We start from the raw sequence: 15,408 nt of genomic DNA, 5'->3' as shown, positions 1-15,408 counted from the left end.
GAGACATAATTCTTTGTGTAAACAAAGAAGAAATGGTTGGAGTTGATTATGATCAGGCAACCAACATTCTCAAGAAAACTGAGGGTGTTATCAACATGTGGGTAGCCAACCCAGCAAGAGCAGCAGGCAGCGATCCAAAGAAGCCCGCTCCAGGCAAAAAGCCAGGTAAAATCAATAGAACTTTGAGATTTGTTGTCTAATGATGCAAGAAAATTGGGGGTATCTGTAAATATGGAATTTTCATTATTATTCATATAATAAATGTAAAATTATTGGCAAATTGTGTTATGTAATGTATATACATTTTTTCTAGTCAGTTAATTAATTCATCAACTGTGTGAGTCATAAGTGACAGAATTTACTCATATTTACCCATGAGGAATTAGGTCAGATACTGACTATAACTATGAGAATCATTTTCCCTTCATTGTTGGGCATCTTATATATCTGGTTATAACAAGTCTTTCTTTCAGCAGTAGTGTTTGTGCAGGAATATTAGAAGTTAACTTTGACAAGTTCTATTTTTGCGTGCAAAAGGTGGAAATGTTTATTGCTTTTTGTATATTGATGTTGCTTTCATCAGTTAACTAGTCTTTTCTTTTCTCTTGTTAATCTGTTATAATCTTCTTTATTGTTAGACGTGGGTAGAACAGAACCTGTTTTCATCATCTCTCTGGTCTGATGAAGATTTTTTTTCACATTTATTTTAAAAAGGATTTTGAGGTTTCATTCAAAGTTTAAGTTATTTACGTGGTAACTTTCAAGAATATATTGTAATTGAATGAATATTAGGATGTAACTTTTATCTGATAGTATATATTTGACTACATGAAATTATCTATTTGTCTTTTTATGGACCAAAAGAGTAATTCATAAGTAATTCTTCATGTTAATGCACCTTTCAAATATTGGTCATGTCAGTAAGTTTGTTTATTGATATTGTTTTGAATATTTTGATACAGTCATTTACACAAGAAAGAATGAACCAAGTAATAGTACTCGTATAATAATAATGATTAATGAAAAAGATTCACAAAAATTTAGAGAGGGAGATTACTATTTCTTAGTAGAAAACCATTTGATACATCTCTCCTTGTTTGTCACTGATCTTCATTGATGGACTGTGTATGTTTGAGTGTAGACAGTGTTTGTGTGTATCTAATGTTGTGCGATAGTGATTGAGATACTAACACGGTGTTGTGCCTCACTTTCTGTGCTTTTTGGCCGTGTGGTGCCGCTGCGCCGTGATCCTGGTGGTCATTGTGGGCTGGTGCATGGCCCTGTGAGTATGACGTGTCGACATGTTATCCCAATATATTTGTTATTATGACTTTTTTCCTGTATTCCCCTTGCCTCATCCAATCCCTGTACAACCAACACCAGCATTACCAGTCTCCTCAACAGCTGGTACCACCTTCTTTATATACATATACCTTATCGTCATGTTATGCGTCCAAGTTGTATTTTGTGTGTTTCATCCTTGGCAGTATTGCTTGGTATATCTCTGTATCCTGACATGTAATTAAGATATGATATTCTTGTGTATAGTTACTTAGTTTTTGGTGCCATTGCAAATTGAAAGTTTTTATAGATTATGGAATGGTTATTAGGGTTTATTTTTAATGCAACTAATTTGTATAGCAACCTAACACTACTTTGTCACTAATTGCCACACTCACTCACTCTTTAAGAGAACCAGAAGATAGCAACAAATAGTAATATAATTTGCAGGAACTGCTAGTAGCTGGCATTACCTGTTTTGTATTGCATTTTGTATGCTATACATTATGTTTTGTCTTATATATGAAAGAAAATGTGTTCCCTTTACCTGGATTGTGTAGCCTAGAAGGAGCTTCAGGAGAAAATGACTTATGTTTGATATGCATTTACACTACTTATTTGTGTTTTAGTTTTTAAATATTTGATGGTGCAATTTGCAGATATCATTTGTGCATTTTTGAAAAGCTTTCATTTAAATGGCATGAATTGTGTCTCTTCTATGATATTAGAATAATTGCTAGAAATGTTAAAATCTCAAGAAAATAAATAAAAAATATTTCTATGAAATTTACATTTTTTCAAGATATTCATTTTTTTATTTGTACACTTATTGATATGATGGTGTCTTAGCTTTGCCAGATAAAATTGTTAATAGCTATAAAACATTAAATATCAGAATTTTTATCATGAGTTTTGTGTATTGCTTTTGTTTGAATAATATTTTACTGACAGCTAGTATGATATGTTTTATTATTTTTTTTTTTAACAATGTTTAATAACAAATGAAAATCCTGAAATATTGTTTACTTCTATTCCAAGATAAAACATGAATGCAAGCCTTGTGTGATATTTTTTTCTCAATAACCAAATTTTCTTTTAGTATCGAAATTCCTTTCATTCATTGTTTCATGGCTGGGTGTTATTGTGTGGCTTTGTAGATAGACTAATGAATATAGAAGCATTTATTAGAAGTATGATTGGAAATGCATAGAGACTAAATGAAAATTCACTCTAATCCAGAAGAAAAGTAACATTTCTTTGCACTCTACTCTTTGACCTTTGGTATATGTTGAAACTTTCACTGTAGTGTGTGATCTATGTACATATGTAAATCATTTTAGCAGAGCTTGAAGGAGTGAAGCTTCATTCCATTCTGTTTTCTTTCCCTGTATTTTTCTTTTTTTCCATTTCAAAATGGAAAAAAAAAAATCTTTAAAAATAGAGAAGGCCATTTTATGACAATATAACATATTTTCAACAGATGTGCCACCCAAACCTGCCTTGGGACCTAAACCTGCCCTGCCCGCCAAACCACCATCGATCTCTTCCTTGCCCCCCCCTGCGGCCACACCTGTGACATCATCAACGGAAATCCAAACGGCCCCCTCTTCCCCTCCTATTCCATCTGGCCGCGCTGCTCCTGTGGAACGGTTGTCCTCGCATGGCTTGGCCTCCATCACCTCAACGACTTCCTCGATATCAACTGCATCTTCTCCCTCTTCACTTGTTACAACAGAGGAGCCTAAACAGGTTGGTGATTTTTAAAACAGTTGTCATCCTCCCTTATTTTCAAAATCATTTTTCAAAATCATTGTCATCAGTTATTGAATTACTTTTACTATTATTTACTGTGTTATTTTTGGGATTTTGATTTTTTTTTTTTTCTACTTACTTTATTTTCATTTTGTTTGTAAAATATCATTATTGCATGTGGAACAAAATCATGCAGTATTCATTTCACCCCAAATGGACAAATGAATGCCTTTTTCAGAAGGGTGCAGCTGCTGCTCAAGGACCAAAAGAGGTAGCAAATGCTTATGCTTATAGGTTGCTACCAGCCAAATAATTGATTATGTTTTATTTTGATACAATAGTCTGACTGCACATTGTTGCCAATGTCACAAGTGCATCTGAATGATAACAGCATTTAAATTGAAAACTGCAGTAAATATTATATAAAGATATCTAGTGCAACTCTAGTTTGCTGTACAATTTAATACCTCTTTCAGAAACCAGCTCCTACACCAGAGCCACCAAAAGAGGTAGCAAAGAAATGCTTATGCTTATACATTGCTATTGCCAAGAAAAAACAATTTTTGACATATTTTGCTGCCAATAGCTTGAGCAGCTCAGATATGGCATGCCTTTTGAGTGTGCTGTGAATAGCTGAACAGTGTTCATTTTTCTATCAAATCTCAAAAGAGCAGCCTCTTTCTTTTTCAAAGCAAAGAAATTTGTTACTCTACCCATTTTTTTTATTTGGATATATTTATTATTGAATAACTGTTTCAGAAGGCAAATCCTGCACCAGAGGAAGTCAAAGAGGTAGCAAAATGCTTCTGCTTATAAGCTGCCTATTGATCTTTTTAGTGTGCAAACAAATTTAACTATGACCATTTTGATACTAATACGCATAAGAACATACTGAATAGTGCATACTAAAATCTGTTTGAGAAGTTACAGAAGAGATATTAGCGGGAAGATTTTTTCAATTTCTTTTAAAATGTATTATTTTTATTACTGTTATATATTACATATTGGTAATTCCAATTTCAGGAGCAACAGCAGTAGTAGGAAGACTTTTTTTTCATTTGATGATGTTAAAATTTTTTATAACTGAATATATTTTGAAGCCACTGGTTAGAGCACTTGCCATGTTGTGTGAGCAGAAAAGAGTGCTGGTTGAGCTGTTGTTATCCTACTGATAATAGGAATTTACTGTAAATTTATCAGATTCAGAATAAGGGTTAGTATTTAATGTCAAAAGGCTTACTTCTAGAAGAATATGTACTAAACTGGTTAAATTCCTTATAGCAGCAATTATTAGAGAAAGTAGGGGAAATCTGAATTATATGTTATTGTTCAAATTTATTATGATCATAATATTTGCTGTTTTCAGTAGCCTATACAATTATTACAATAGTATGAATTACATGCTCTTAGAAATTTCTGAATGGAAATCCTGGACTTAAAGATAGCTAACAAAGCTTCTCCATACCTGTTGCTTTTGTGAAAACACAAGTAACAAAATCTGATACCAATTAATGCATGAGGTGTGAAATGACAATTGAGCCTGAAAAGAGTAGCTACAGAAATATACTAGCAGTTATATAGATATGAAAGATCATTATTTTTTAAGAAATCTTATTTGATATCTAAAACTAGCAGGGTTTATCAATTTCAGAAAGGAAATCCTAGGCCAGAGGCATCAAAAGAACTAGCAAAGATTGATTCTGAATAGAAGTTACCTCAGTGGGGAGAGAACAGTGATATTTGAGTAGCTTCATGACTCATTTTTAATTTTTTTTTTTTATAGAAATGCAGATAAAATTAGTCTGGCTGCTGATTACTTTATTTCATGATACAGTTTTAAGGGTATATGGAGCAAAAATTCAACAGCACCTTTTGAAAAATCTTGTTTAGGTGGTTGTTCAATTCCATCATTAGTGCACAAATACAAATTCATTTTAGAAACCTCCTCCTCCACCAGAGAGTACAGAGGAGGTAGAAGGAAGGTTTCAACATATTGCCATTAGCTAGAATGACTAAAATAACACCCATATCAGTGCAAATTCCAACTAGACTTGTGAATTACATTATGATTATAATGCCTGCAAAATGGTGAGGGTTTGTGGAAATGAATAAATAAATTAATAAGTAAAATCAGTAATTAAAAAAATACAAATGTATAAATATGTTTACATATTCATAAGTTTATTATATATACATATGAGTATGTATATGTAAACATGAGTATATATATGTATGCATATGTATATGTATGTGTATATACATATGCATGTGTATATACATATGCATATGTATACATACACATGCATATGTATATATATATGTATATGCATATATATGTATGTATATGTACATATATGTATGTATATATATATATATGTATGTATATGTGCATGTATATGTATGTATATAAATATGTATATATATATATATGTATATATATATGTATATATATATGTACATATATGTATATATATGTATATATATGTACATATATATGTATGTTACACACACACACACACACACACACACACACACACACACACACACACACACACACACACACACACACACACACACACACACACACACACACACACACACACACACACACACACACACACACACTCTTTTTTTTATATTAGCAGCTTAGATGGTAATGGCAGAAATCAAGTGTTTGCACTAATGTGTGTGTGCATATTTATGGTCATGTAAATGAAGATTAAAAGTGCTGCATATGCACAGCACAATGGCAGTGGCTTATTTTGCTTTAAAGCCTTCATAACTGACTCCATTGTGGCCTTACAGATAAAGTCTGAATATTGCTTTTAATAAGCATACTTCTCAATACCTGCTGGTGTGTCAGCTTCATATTAAGCAAAAGAATTGAAGTGTGTGTGAAAATGACACATGGCTTTTGGGAAGCACATTGGGTATCTGAAAAAAGTAATTATGTAATTTTTGTAAAAGATAAATGTTGCACATAAATTTGCTTCTTGTATTTAGATGCCTCTGCTTTTCTTAACGGACACTGTGAACAAATCCGTCATGAGGCATTAGAAAATACCTGACTTTGTGTGGCACAGACGGTCATGAAGTCAATGTTGCAGATGCTTTTAATGACATTTTGCTCTCATTTTCAGCCTAATAGAGAGTAGGCAGAAAGAGAGAACATGACACTTGATGCCATTAATTGGGAAACCATTGGATCGAATGTTGGAAAAAAACAAAAAAACAAAAAAACAATTTCGAATGATATGAATAAAGAAGGAAATTAAATTATATAAATGTAGAGTAAACCATTTTTGATACTGGCAATATAAGTTGATTTTAATTTTTGTTGTGTTAATGATCAATAATTATACTAATGCATTTTTTTTTCTTATTCTTCTATCAAAATGATACTCAGGTGGACAAAATTTTCGAAAACATGAGGTGATCATACGGCATCGAGTGGCAAGGAATAGCCCCTAAAATACAAAATGTTAATTTCCTTTTTCTCCTTTCATTTCCAAAGGACCCAGCAACAGCAGAAATCCGGCCAGGCAGAGAAACCACCATAGAAATTGTGAAGGAGAAGATGGGTCTTGGCCTGTCCATTGTGGGTGGCTCTGATACACTCCTGGTATGTGCTGATCTCCCCCTTTTTTGCTTACTTATTTTTAAGAAAGTAAATCAGAATGAACCAAAATGTGATTTAGATATGTAAATGCAAGTATTGAGGGAGGAGGAGGGGAAAGTGAACTGGTATTCTTGGTATAGTTATGAATAATGTTTTATAGTGGTTGACCAAATTAGAAGATATATTCTTTTTTTTCTCTCTCTGTCTTTGTTTACTTTTTTCAGTATTTAACCATCTTCATGTATATTTTTTGTGCAGTAGAACAATATAAAATCACCATTTATGTATTCTTCTAAATATCAGAGTAACATTTTGTTTGTTTCTTCTTGCTTCCTTCCTGGTCTTGCATCATTCAAGAGAGTAAGTACTTATGAAGTACTAGCCTTATGCATTAGTTTGTAGCTTCTTGTGTGAGCCAAATGAACAATAAGTGCTTAGTTGTGTTATTGTGTGTTGCTTCTGTTGACTGAAAATAGGGCTTTTTTTTTATAATGCTTTTGATTTTTCCTGTTTGACAATGTATTTATGAATTTTCATGATGAATATGTGATGCAGTTGTAAGCAAGTTGATAACGTTAGATGCTGAAATAAATGATTGGGAATGGAACTAGGTTTAAAGGTTAAATATTATGTCTTGTTTTCTGTGTTTTTTTTTTAATGTGCTTTTCATGGGTATTTTGTGGGGCTAATTTCATGTTCTTTTTGTGCTTGGCGATTCATAATGGAGTGCGGTTTTGTTTATAGTCCTGGTTGTATTATATGTATTATATAAAACAGTGTAGTAATTCCATTTTTTTTACATTAATAGATTAGAGTGGTTAGTAAGTCATATATTAGTTGCTATCTTTCATCTTGTGTGTAGTTATTAAAAATATTCAAATAAGTGTTTCAAATTCTCTTGCTATTACAAAAAAGGGAACAATAGCTGTATCTCTGATTCTTATGTAATCTATCTGCATTATGACTGATAAAGATAAGGTAGAGTAAGGTTAAACATTACTGAAAAGAGAAACAAAAATCTAAGGTCAAAATAGTGGTACATAATGAAAACTGTATTTTCTTGCATCTGTTGAATATAGTAGCAAAATATTCATACTTTATTTATTTTTAGGGTGCTATCATCATCCATGAAGTTTACCCTGATGGTGCAGCTGCTAAGGATGGAAGATTGAAACCAGGTGATCAGATTCTTAATGTGAACAATGAGAACTTCAGGGACATAACACACCAGAAAGCTCTAAGTGTTCTACGACAGACGCCATCAAAGGTAAAGAGAAAATATTGACTTAGTTTGTGATTTTTTTTTCTTTCTTTTTGTTAACATGTTGAGTACACTCATGAATTTAAAGCATGGGTTGTTCTTTATGCAGTTGATAATTTTAAGAGAATCCAAAAATTCCATTTAGTAATTTTTCCTCAAGAACAGATCAAGTCAAAGAATTCAGGAGGTTTTGGTATGAAAATGCAAAATATATATTGATTTAGAGGAATAGTCTTTGAAATATGTAATAGTGATCCAGAGATTAATTTCTTTGAAAGGAAAAGGAATTTAAATGCTTAATATATATGTTTCTGCCTGGGTATTTCAAAATATTCTCATTTCAGGAATTTTCTCATTTTCTGCCATTATGTTTTTGATTTTTAACATTTCTCTTTTTCACCTAGTACTTTTACATTCTAAGTTTGAATCTAGGAACACTTCTTTTTCATAAACTTGTACTTACATTTTCTTCATTTTGCATGTTATAAAGGATAAGGAGAAGGTAAAGTTAACAAGAGTTATTTTCCCTAACACACCAACCTTCCTTGGAAAAAGATACACTAGAAGTCCAGTAATATAGATAATACAAAAATCAGTCAGTTATTTCATGAAGTTAATTTGAGCAAAGACAAAAGTTAAAAAAAATATCCCCATATTTACTTTAAAAAATGTAAGAAAGTCTTAGAATAGGTCTTGAATATGTAAGTGTTAGCTTGTAAATAAAATATCTATACATTAACCTATTTGTCAATAGCATTGTACAAGTCAGTAGGTTGCATTCCTCCCTAGGTTGCCAGTTGGAAAATTGAATAGAACCCAGCTCTGTTTAAGTCTCGTAGTGTAACTGTTATAGGTAGATTGAATGGTAAAAATAACATTTTGAGAAGCACATTAATAGCACTTTCTTGAGCAATTAGGAAGACCCATCCTGAAGGCCGATAGAATTGAAGTTGTTATCCTTATATAATTTTTCATCTTTTTTTCTAGAGAACTAATGCCCAGTAATATCATAGGCTTAAGCATTAATTATTATTTTCTGTTCTGTAAACAGTATATTTTTCTGTTCCACTGAACTGAATCTTAATGGTTTCATGCTAAAACAAATTCAGAGAATTACTCATGTAACAGAGATTTTCATTTCAAAATTCGCATTTTAGTGATATTTTTCAAATTTCACATTTTAGTAATATTTTTAAAATTCCACATTTTAGTGATACTTTTCAAATTTCACATTTTAGTGATATTGATTAATTTATTTTTATTTTTTTGTGTTATTCTATAACATGCTTCATATTTTAAGGACACACAGCAGCTCACACACATGGAGTAAAAACAAACCATATTTAGTTGTGCAAAAGGTCACTCCAAATACGGAAGGTCATCCTTTTTTTTTCTTTATCCTTTTCACCATTTTTTCCTTATCATACTCATAATTACTAAGAAGAAGCAGTTCTCAAATATCTTTGAAATTCAATCTATAATTGAGAGTCTAAAAGAGAAGTAACAATAAATGAAACTACTTTTTTTTATTTTGTTATCACAAGCCTCTTAGCATCTTACTATCAATTGTTAGTAACAATGTTCATGAATTCCAGGTAAAAATGGTTGTTTACCGTGAAGAGGGAAGCCAGAAGGAAGAAGATTTGTATGATATTATCACCGTCCAACTCACAAAGAAGTCTGGCAAGGGTCTTGGACTTTCTATAGTTGGACGTAAGAATGGCCCTGGTGTCTTCATCTCTGATGTGGTGAGTTCAAATATTTCAGTATTATACCTTGTGGGTTTTGAAGATATCTGTAGAATGATGTGTGTCTCCTACCCATCCTTTCACCATCCTAGTATGGACTTTTTAGGAAAACTCAGCCTAACTTTTCAATTACAACATTCTAGGTTCCGGGTGGTGTGGCTGAGAGTGATGGCCGGCTCATGCAAGGTGATCAGATCCTTGAAGTGAACGATAAAGACCTTCGCCAGGCTACCCAGGAGCAGGCAGCCGCTATTCTCAAGTGTGCTCCAGGTTCTGTCAGTATGAAATTAGGAAGACTTAAGGCTGGCAAGAAAGCTAACTCCAATAACAACGCGTAAGAGCTCTCTGATTTATGTTAAACAGTACTTTTAATGGAATTTCCCACTTTAAAAATATGCTTTTGCAAGTGAGTGATAATGAGATGTAATGTATTAGACAAATATTACTAGCAGATGCCTAATATTTATTCCGTACTTTCATGGCATACACAGGAAGTAAAGGTTTGTATTAGTACTGACTTTTAATACTATGCCATTTTTTTATATTTACATTTATTGTGGCGTGCGGCTGTCCGCCGCGGCGACGCGCCACAGTGCTCCGAGGCAGTGATTCGGCTTGATGTACCGAACTCACGCGCTCAAATTTGGCGCGTTGCCGTGGTTCTCCAGAGCGTAGAGTTTTTTTTTTTTTTTTTTAGTTTTCTACACGTGTCACCAATGGGTTAATGACTTTAAATATAAAAAGATGGGAATGCATTAACATTTATTTATATTCACATTTATCTTTTTCTTTTCCATAACTCTCTTAAACTTTGCAAATATATAATGAACCTCATTTCATTTTTGTACCAGCAGTCTAATTTTTTATGCACCATTTTTCAGGAATAACACATGGCCAGTGACAATAAGTGACAGCTCCCCTGAGGGCAGCACCAAAGTCCCGCCAGAACCCCCTGTCCCCATCCCCCGCACACATCTGCCTCCGCTCATCCAGCCACACCACCTGCCACCCCAGACACCACCCCTGCAACAGCAACAGCAGCAGATTCAGCCAAAGGAACCCCAGGAAACATCAGGTATCAGGACAATCTTGCTGGAGCGACGTGATGATGGCCTTGGGTTCTCGATCGTTGGAGGCTTCGGCTCCAATTTAGGTGATTTGCCAATATATGTGAAGAGTGTCTTTGAACGTGGTGCCGCAGCTCGTGAAGGATCCCTAAGGCGTGGAGATCAGATTCTTGAAGTGAATGGAGAATCACTAGCTGGACTGACCCATGCAGAAGCAGTATATATTCTGAAAGAAGCAAGGGGAACTGTAGCACTCACCATTTTGCCATCTAAGTAATACCCAGAACTGTTACATTTTTTATTTTTCAATTTTGGTGTTTAATAGTTGTGAATGAAGGGCAGTTCTGCAAGACGTATATTTGTGACATATTTGTTAAGAAATCTTGGCTGCAATGTTTGTATAAGTTGTATCATCATGAAACAGAAATTGTCCTTACTACAAAGGCTTCCTGTAATTTTCTTTTTAAGCCATGTGACTGTGTCAGATGCTTGATATGATCAGTTTTAATTTGTAAATGCTCACAGGGACTCTTAATGACTTATCATATATACAGACAGAGTATAAGTAAGACAGAAAAGAAGTAATCTTTGATACTGCACCAATGTGTGGCCTTTAGAAATTTAAGATAGTTTCAAAGTAGCCTTGTGCCCACATAAAGAATGGTAATGTGATTCTTTATTTATTTTTTTAATCATATTTTTTCTTGTAAATCCCTTGATTGAAATGGACATGATAATGAAACTTAAAACCTTAATAGACCCTTCCCTAGAATTTGAAAACCGAAAAAAAAAAGGAATCTGAATCTAGTAGACTTGATAGATGTTCTAGAGGTGGATAAGTAAAGATCTGCACCTGCATTAAATTTGCAAAGATTTGTCTTTGATGTAAAAGTGAGAGAGAAAAAAAAAAAGCTGTTATAATGTCTGAGGCAAAAATCTTGTTTAACCTATGTGTAACATTGAGAAATGTATACAGTTTAAGGTTGCACACTTAACTTTCAATAGGTCTTATCTCAAGCTGTGTTCATATCCTTGATTGGGTGTGATTATTTAGATTATGTATACATCCAATTTCTTCAGCCAATTGTGAGTTTTACTGCAGTGTGTATATATACAGTATGATCATTTGCAGTTTTACAGTTCCAATAAATGTAATAGTATGCATACTATTATTAATTAGTTGGCTAGATATTTTCCCCAAGTCTATTTGGCATATCAGATTCCTATTGGTATTATGTGCAGGCCTAAGCCATTTGTTTTTGATAGAGCACTATCCATAGAGTCTACCGTTCATGTTGTTGATTGCTTGATTACAAAAAAGCCTTGTTAATCCAAACCAACATGACTGCTTGTTGAAAACCTTTGATTTTATCTTGATTTTTAGGTGGATTGCTTAAAGTGATTGTTTAATATTTGTTTTGTCAATCTGTGGGTATGAATTATTCTTAGGAGTTTCCATGTTGGGATTAAGAAGGTTTTATAATGCATCTGTTATTGTTATGGATTTTACCTCTTGATTCTGAAACAATAATTTTCGTAGGGTTGTATTATTCATTATAGAATTTAGAGGAGCATTTCTATGGTGTTGTTGGATGATGATGATCAAATGCTTCTCTTAGGTTAAGCATAATTAGGGCATTATTTTATAATTAAAACTTACTTTCCACCATGAATTCAGCACTGTGCAATATGGGACTTCAGCCTTATTTGTTTATTAATAGTCCCAAAGGGTATTGCAGTTCTGAAATGTTCTAAAAACAGTGTTTGGATATTGCCGACAGAGACTTGTTGAAACTTTGTGTATACTGCCATACTGTAACTTCCCCTGAACAAAGGGAAGGTGATATAGCTATCTTCCCCATAACACCTGACCCCCATGCATCCCCAAAAGCCTCCATAATAGATTAGCAGGCATGTGTACCATGGACGGTTACTGCTGAAAACCAGGGGCCATCTATCCCAGCATAATGTTTAGTCATGTTTTCATGGTAAACTGACAAAAAAAGATATATATATATATATATATAAATATACATAACATGAAGCTGTGTTCTGCGTGGTTGATCCAAATATCTATACCTAACCATGAAACAGACTAACAGCTCATCCACAAAAAATAATGAAACAAATAGAGAAAAAAGAAACATATACCACAGAAACAGGTTGAGCTTACATAGCACTGTGCAGTCTGTTCCCCAGCTCATGTTAACATCTTTTTATCATCTATGCAATAAGGCAGTAATATGAAATAAAGATTTCTCATTATATGTCATTTCATTATACCTAAAAAGTTATATGGTATTCAATATATACAAACAGTCAGCTACCAATAACCATAGTTGTGGATGTGATTACTGATTACACCTTTATTCATGTGAAAAACCTAATCTCTCTTCCTTACTCTTTCATGCAAATAGTATTGAAAAAAAAAAAAAAAAAAAAATGTTCTGAACAATTTCTAATCATGTATGTAGACCTACTGATATTTAAGATGTAGACATATAGACATAAAATACATATACAAACCAATGCACACAAACTATTTATATTTTTTTGCAAATATATATGCTAAATAATATATATACTATAACCAATAACTATACCACAGAATATACTGTGGATGAAATTATACATTTATGCAAATACACAACATTCATATATTTAGATATGAAGACTACAAAAAGATAAAGATTTGGGTTTGGATTTAGAATGGCTGGGAGAGGTAGGGGGCAGAAATGGGAATAAGAAGAAGATATACTGAGGGGGATGTGCAAACATCTTGGAAGGAAGGGATTGGGGCAGGGCAAAAGGCAACACTGGCATGGGGAACAAGAGAAAAATCTTGTTGTGCTTCCTGTCCGGCCTCATGTAAGATGAGATCAAGTTTGAAACAAAGAACTGCCACTTCAGACCCTATAAAATTCATTATGGGAGCCACCACAATTGGCACAGCAGCATTATAGCACAGATTGAACAGTTTGAACGATCATAACATGGCTGAGCACAAAGGGGGTTGTGGGCAGTGTTTGGCAGGGTGGCCAAGATGTCTATATTTCTGACACTGATGGGGAAAAGGTCGATATGGCTGAATAAGGAAGGGCTCTCTGCCAATACAAGCATCATGGGGGAGGTCATAAATAAAGAATGTAAGACTGACAATATTGGTGGAGGAGCTACAGCAGCCTGTTGGGGGAATAGTGTAATATTGCACTGTTACTGTATCATAGTGACTGAGGCAAGAGAGCAAGACGTTTCCACAGTCTGAACAATCTGTCAAGGAAATGGAGACAGTTCTGGTATAAGTATTAAGGGAGGGGTGGAGCTGGGTAGAACAGGTTTACCAGTGAAGCCAGTCTGGGTAGATAATGCTTGAGCTTGGGGCTCTGATTTAAAAATGACAAGGTGAGAATGATGGAGACAACTGCAGAAAGAAACTTTGCCTACTTGTTTTTGGAAATTTGATTGGAAGAAGAGGATGTGAGAGTAAGGGGCTAAAGGGGGGAGGGGGAATCAACAAATCTATCTCCCTTGGCTGGGCTAAAATGAGTACTCAAAGGGTTTGTAGAAGAGGAAGTAGTAGAACGAAGATGCGAGAAAGAGAGAGTGGTGTTGAGTGAGGTAGAACTGTGGAGAGTCAGACAATAAGGGAAGAGGAGGTAGAAACTGAAGAAGACTGGAGAGGATGAGATGTAGTAGAGGATGTTGGGCAAGGAAGGAATGTTTTCCAAAGATTGGGTAATAACCTGGTTGGTGGCTTGGAATGGACTGGAGCTGACAGCAGATATCGAGGAAGTGGTAGCAGTAGTAGTAGTGTTCTGAGTCGTGATCAAAGGAGGGTCAGGGGTTTGAGAACTGGAAAAATTAAAGTCAGTGGGACTAGTTGATAAAAGGGCAAGCTTAAATACCCCTAGTAAAGATATAAAATAATTATTGACCATGGTAGCCCTTGAGTATGTAATGAAGCAATGTAAATAACTAAACAGGAATACTGTGTCCATGTCCAAAACTAGTCTTCTATTCTTTCATCACAGCTCTATCATCTTAGGAAGTGGACAGGAGAAGGAAAAGGAAAGGGGAAAAAGAAGAGACTGCAAAATTGGTTGAGCCGAGGTCTGAGGCCCAAGGGAGGGGAAATCCCCGATATTGGGCCTTGGTCTCCATTTCCAAAACCACATGACAACAATGGGTTTAACATAGGGGTCATAATTAGTTGGGGCTATCTTTCAGGTTCACTTCAAAATCTCCTGTTCGTCCAGTGACTGCCCCTGGGTGTTTTACCTGGACAGTGAGGAGCAATGTGCTCATGGGGTTTCTATGGCTATCCCTAATCAATTCACTGTCCTCGACAGTCTCACAGTCCCTGAGACACTGTGGTGACACTCTCCAGCAAGGAAAGTTCGATGCAGCACAGAATTACAACAGTAATCACCCCAAAACAATGCAGAACTTTCTCTTGCTTGAGGTGCTAGTGACCACAGATGTGTGTTACATGACTCATCAGCTGGAGATTGAGAATTGCTTCATGCCCTGGCATGCAAGTTCATCATCATTACCATCATCAAGGGACTAATGCCGACGGGGGCGCATGGCCACATCCAGCCTTCGCTTCCAGCCGCGAGGGTCCCTCATGGCGAGTCACCAGGCAGGCCCTCGGCTCATCTCTTACTCCTTGTGTCAGGT

At 34.7% G+C, this 15,408-nt stretch overlaps 1 protein-coding gene across 1 annotated transcript in view; it reads left to right on the top strand.

Annotated features, from left to right (window-relative positions):
* The window catches only part of LOC125034606 (multiple PDZ domain protein-like), a 419,124-nt gene extending 406,131 nt beyond the window's left edge, over window positions 1-12,993 (top strand). Inside the window, exons 35-44 of the mRNA XM_047626507.1 lie at window positions 1-165; window positions 2,762-3,030; window positions 3,272-3,304; window positions 3,510-3,542; window positions 6,548-6,655; window positions 7,010-7,012; window positions 7,764-7,919; window positions 9,509-9,661; window positions 9,805-9,995; window positions 10,543-12,993. The exon at window positions 1-165 is cut by the window's left edge and continues 16 nt beyond it. Coding sequence (XP_047482463.1) covers window positions 1-165; window positions 2,762-3,030; window positions 3,272-3,304; window positions 3,510-3,542; window positions 6,548-6,655; window positions 7,010-7,012; window positions 7,764-7,919; window positions 9,509-9,661; window positions 9,805-9,995; window positions 10,543-11,005 — 1,574 coding nt within the window. The 3' untranslated portion in view covers window positions 11,006-12,993. The remainder of the gene's footprint in view (window positions 166-2,761; window positions 3,031-3,271; window positions 3,305-3,509; window positions 3,543-6,547; window positions 6,656-7,009; window positions 7,013-7,763; window positions 7,920-9,508; window positions 9,662-9,804; window positions 9,996-10,542) is intronic.
* Window positions 12,994-15,408: the final 2,415 nt, after the last annotated feature.

The sequence above is a fragment of the Penaeus chinensis genome, chromosome 18 (genome assembly GCF_019202785.1).
Source record: "Penaeus chinensis breed Huanghai No. 1 chromosome 18, ASM1920278v2, whole genome shotgun sequence".
Taxonomy (NCBI): Eukaryota; Metazoa; Arthropoda; class Malacostraca; order Decapoda; family Penaeidae; genus Penaeus; species Penaeus chinensis.
This window is presented reverse-complemented; position numbering and strand designations above follow the sequence as displayed.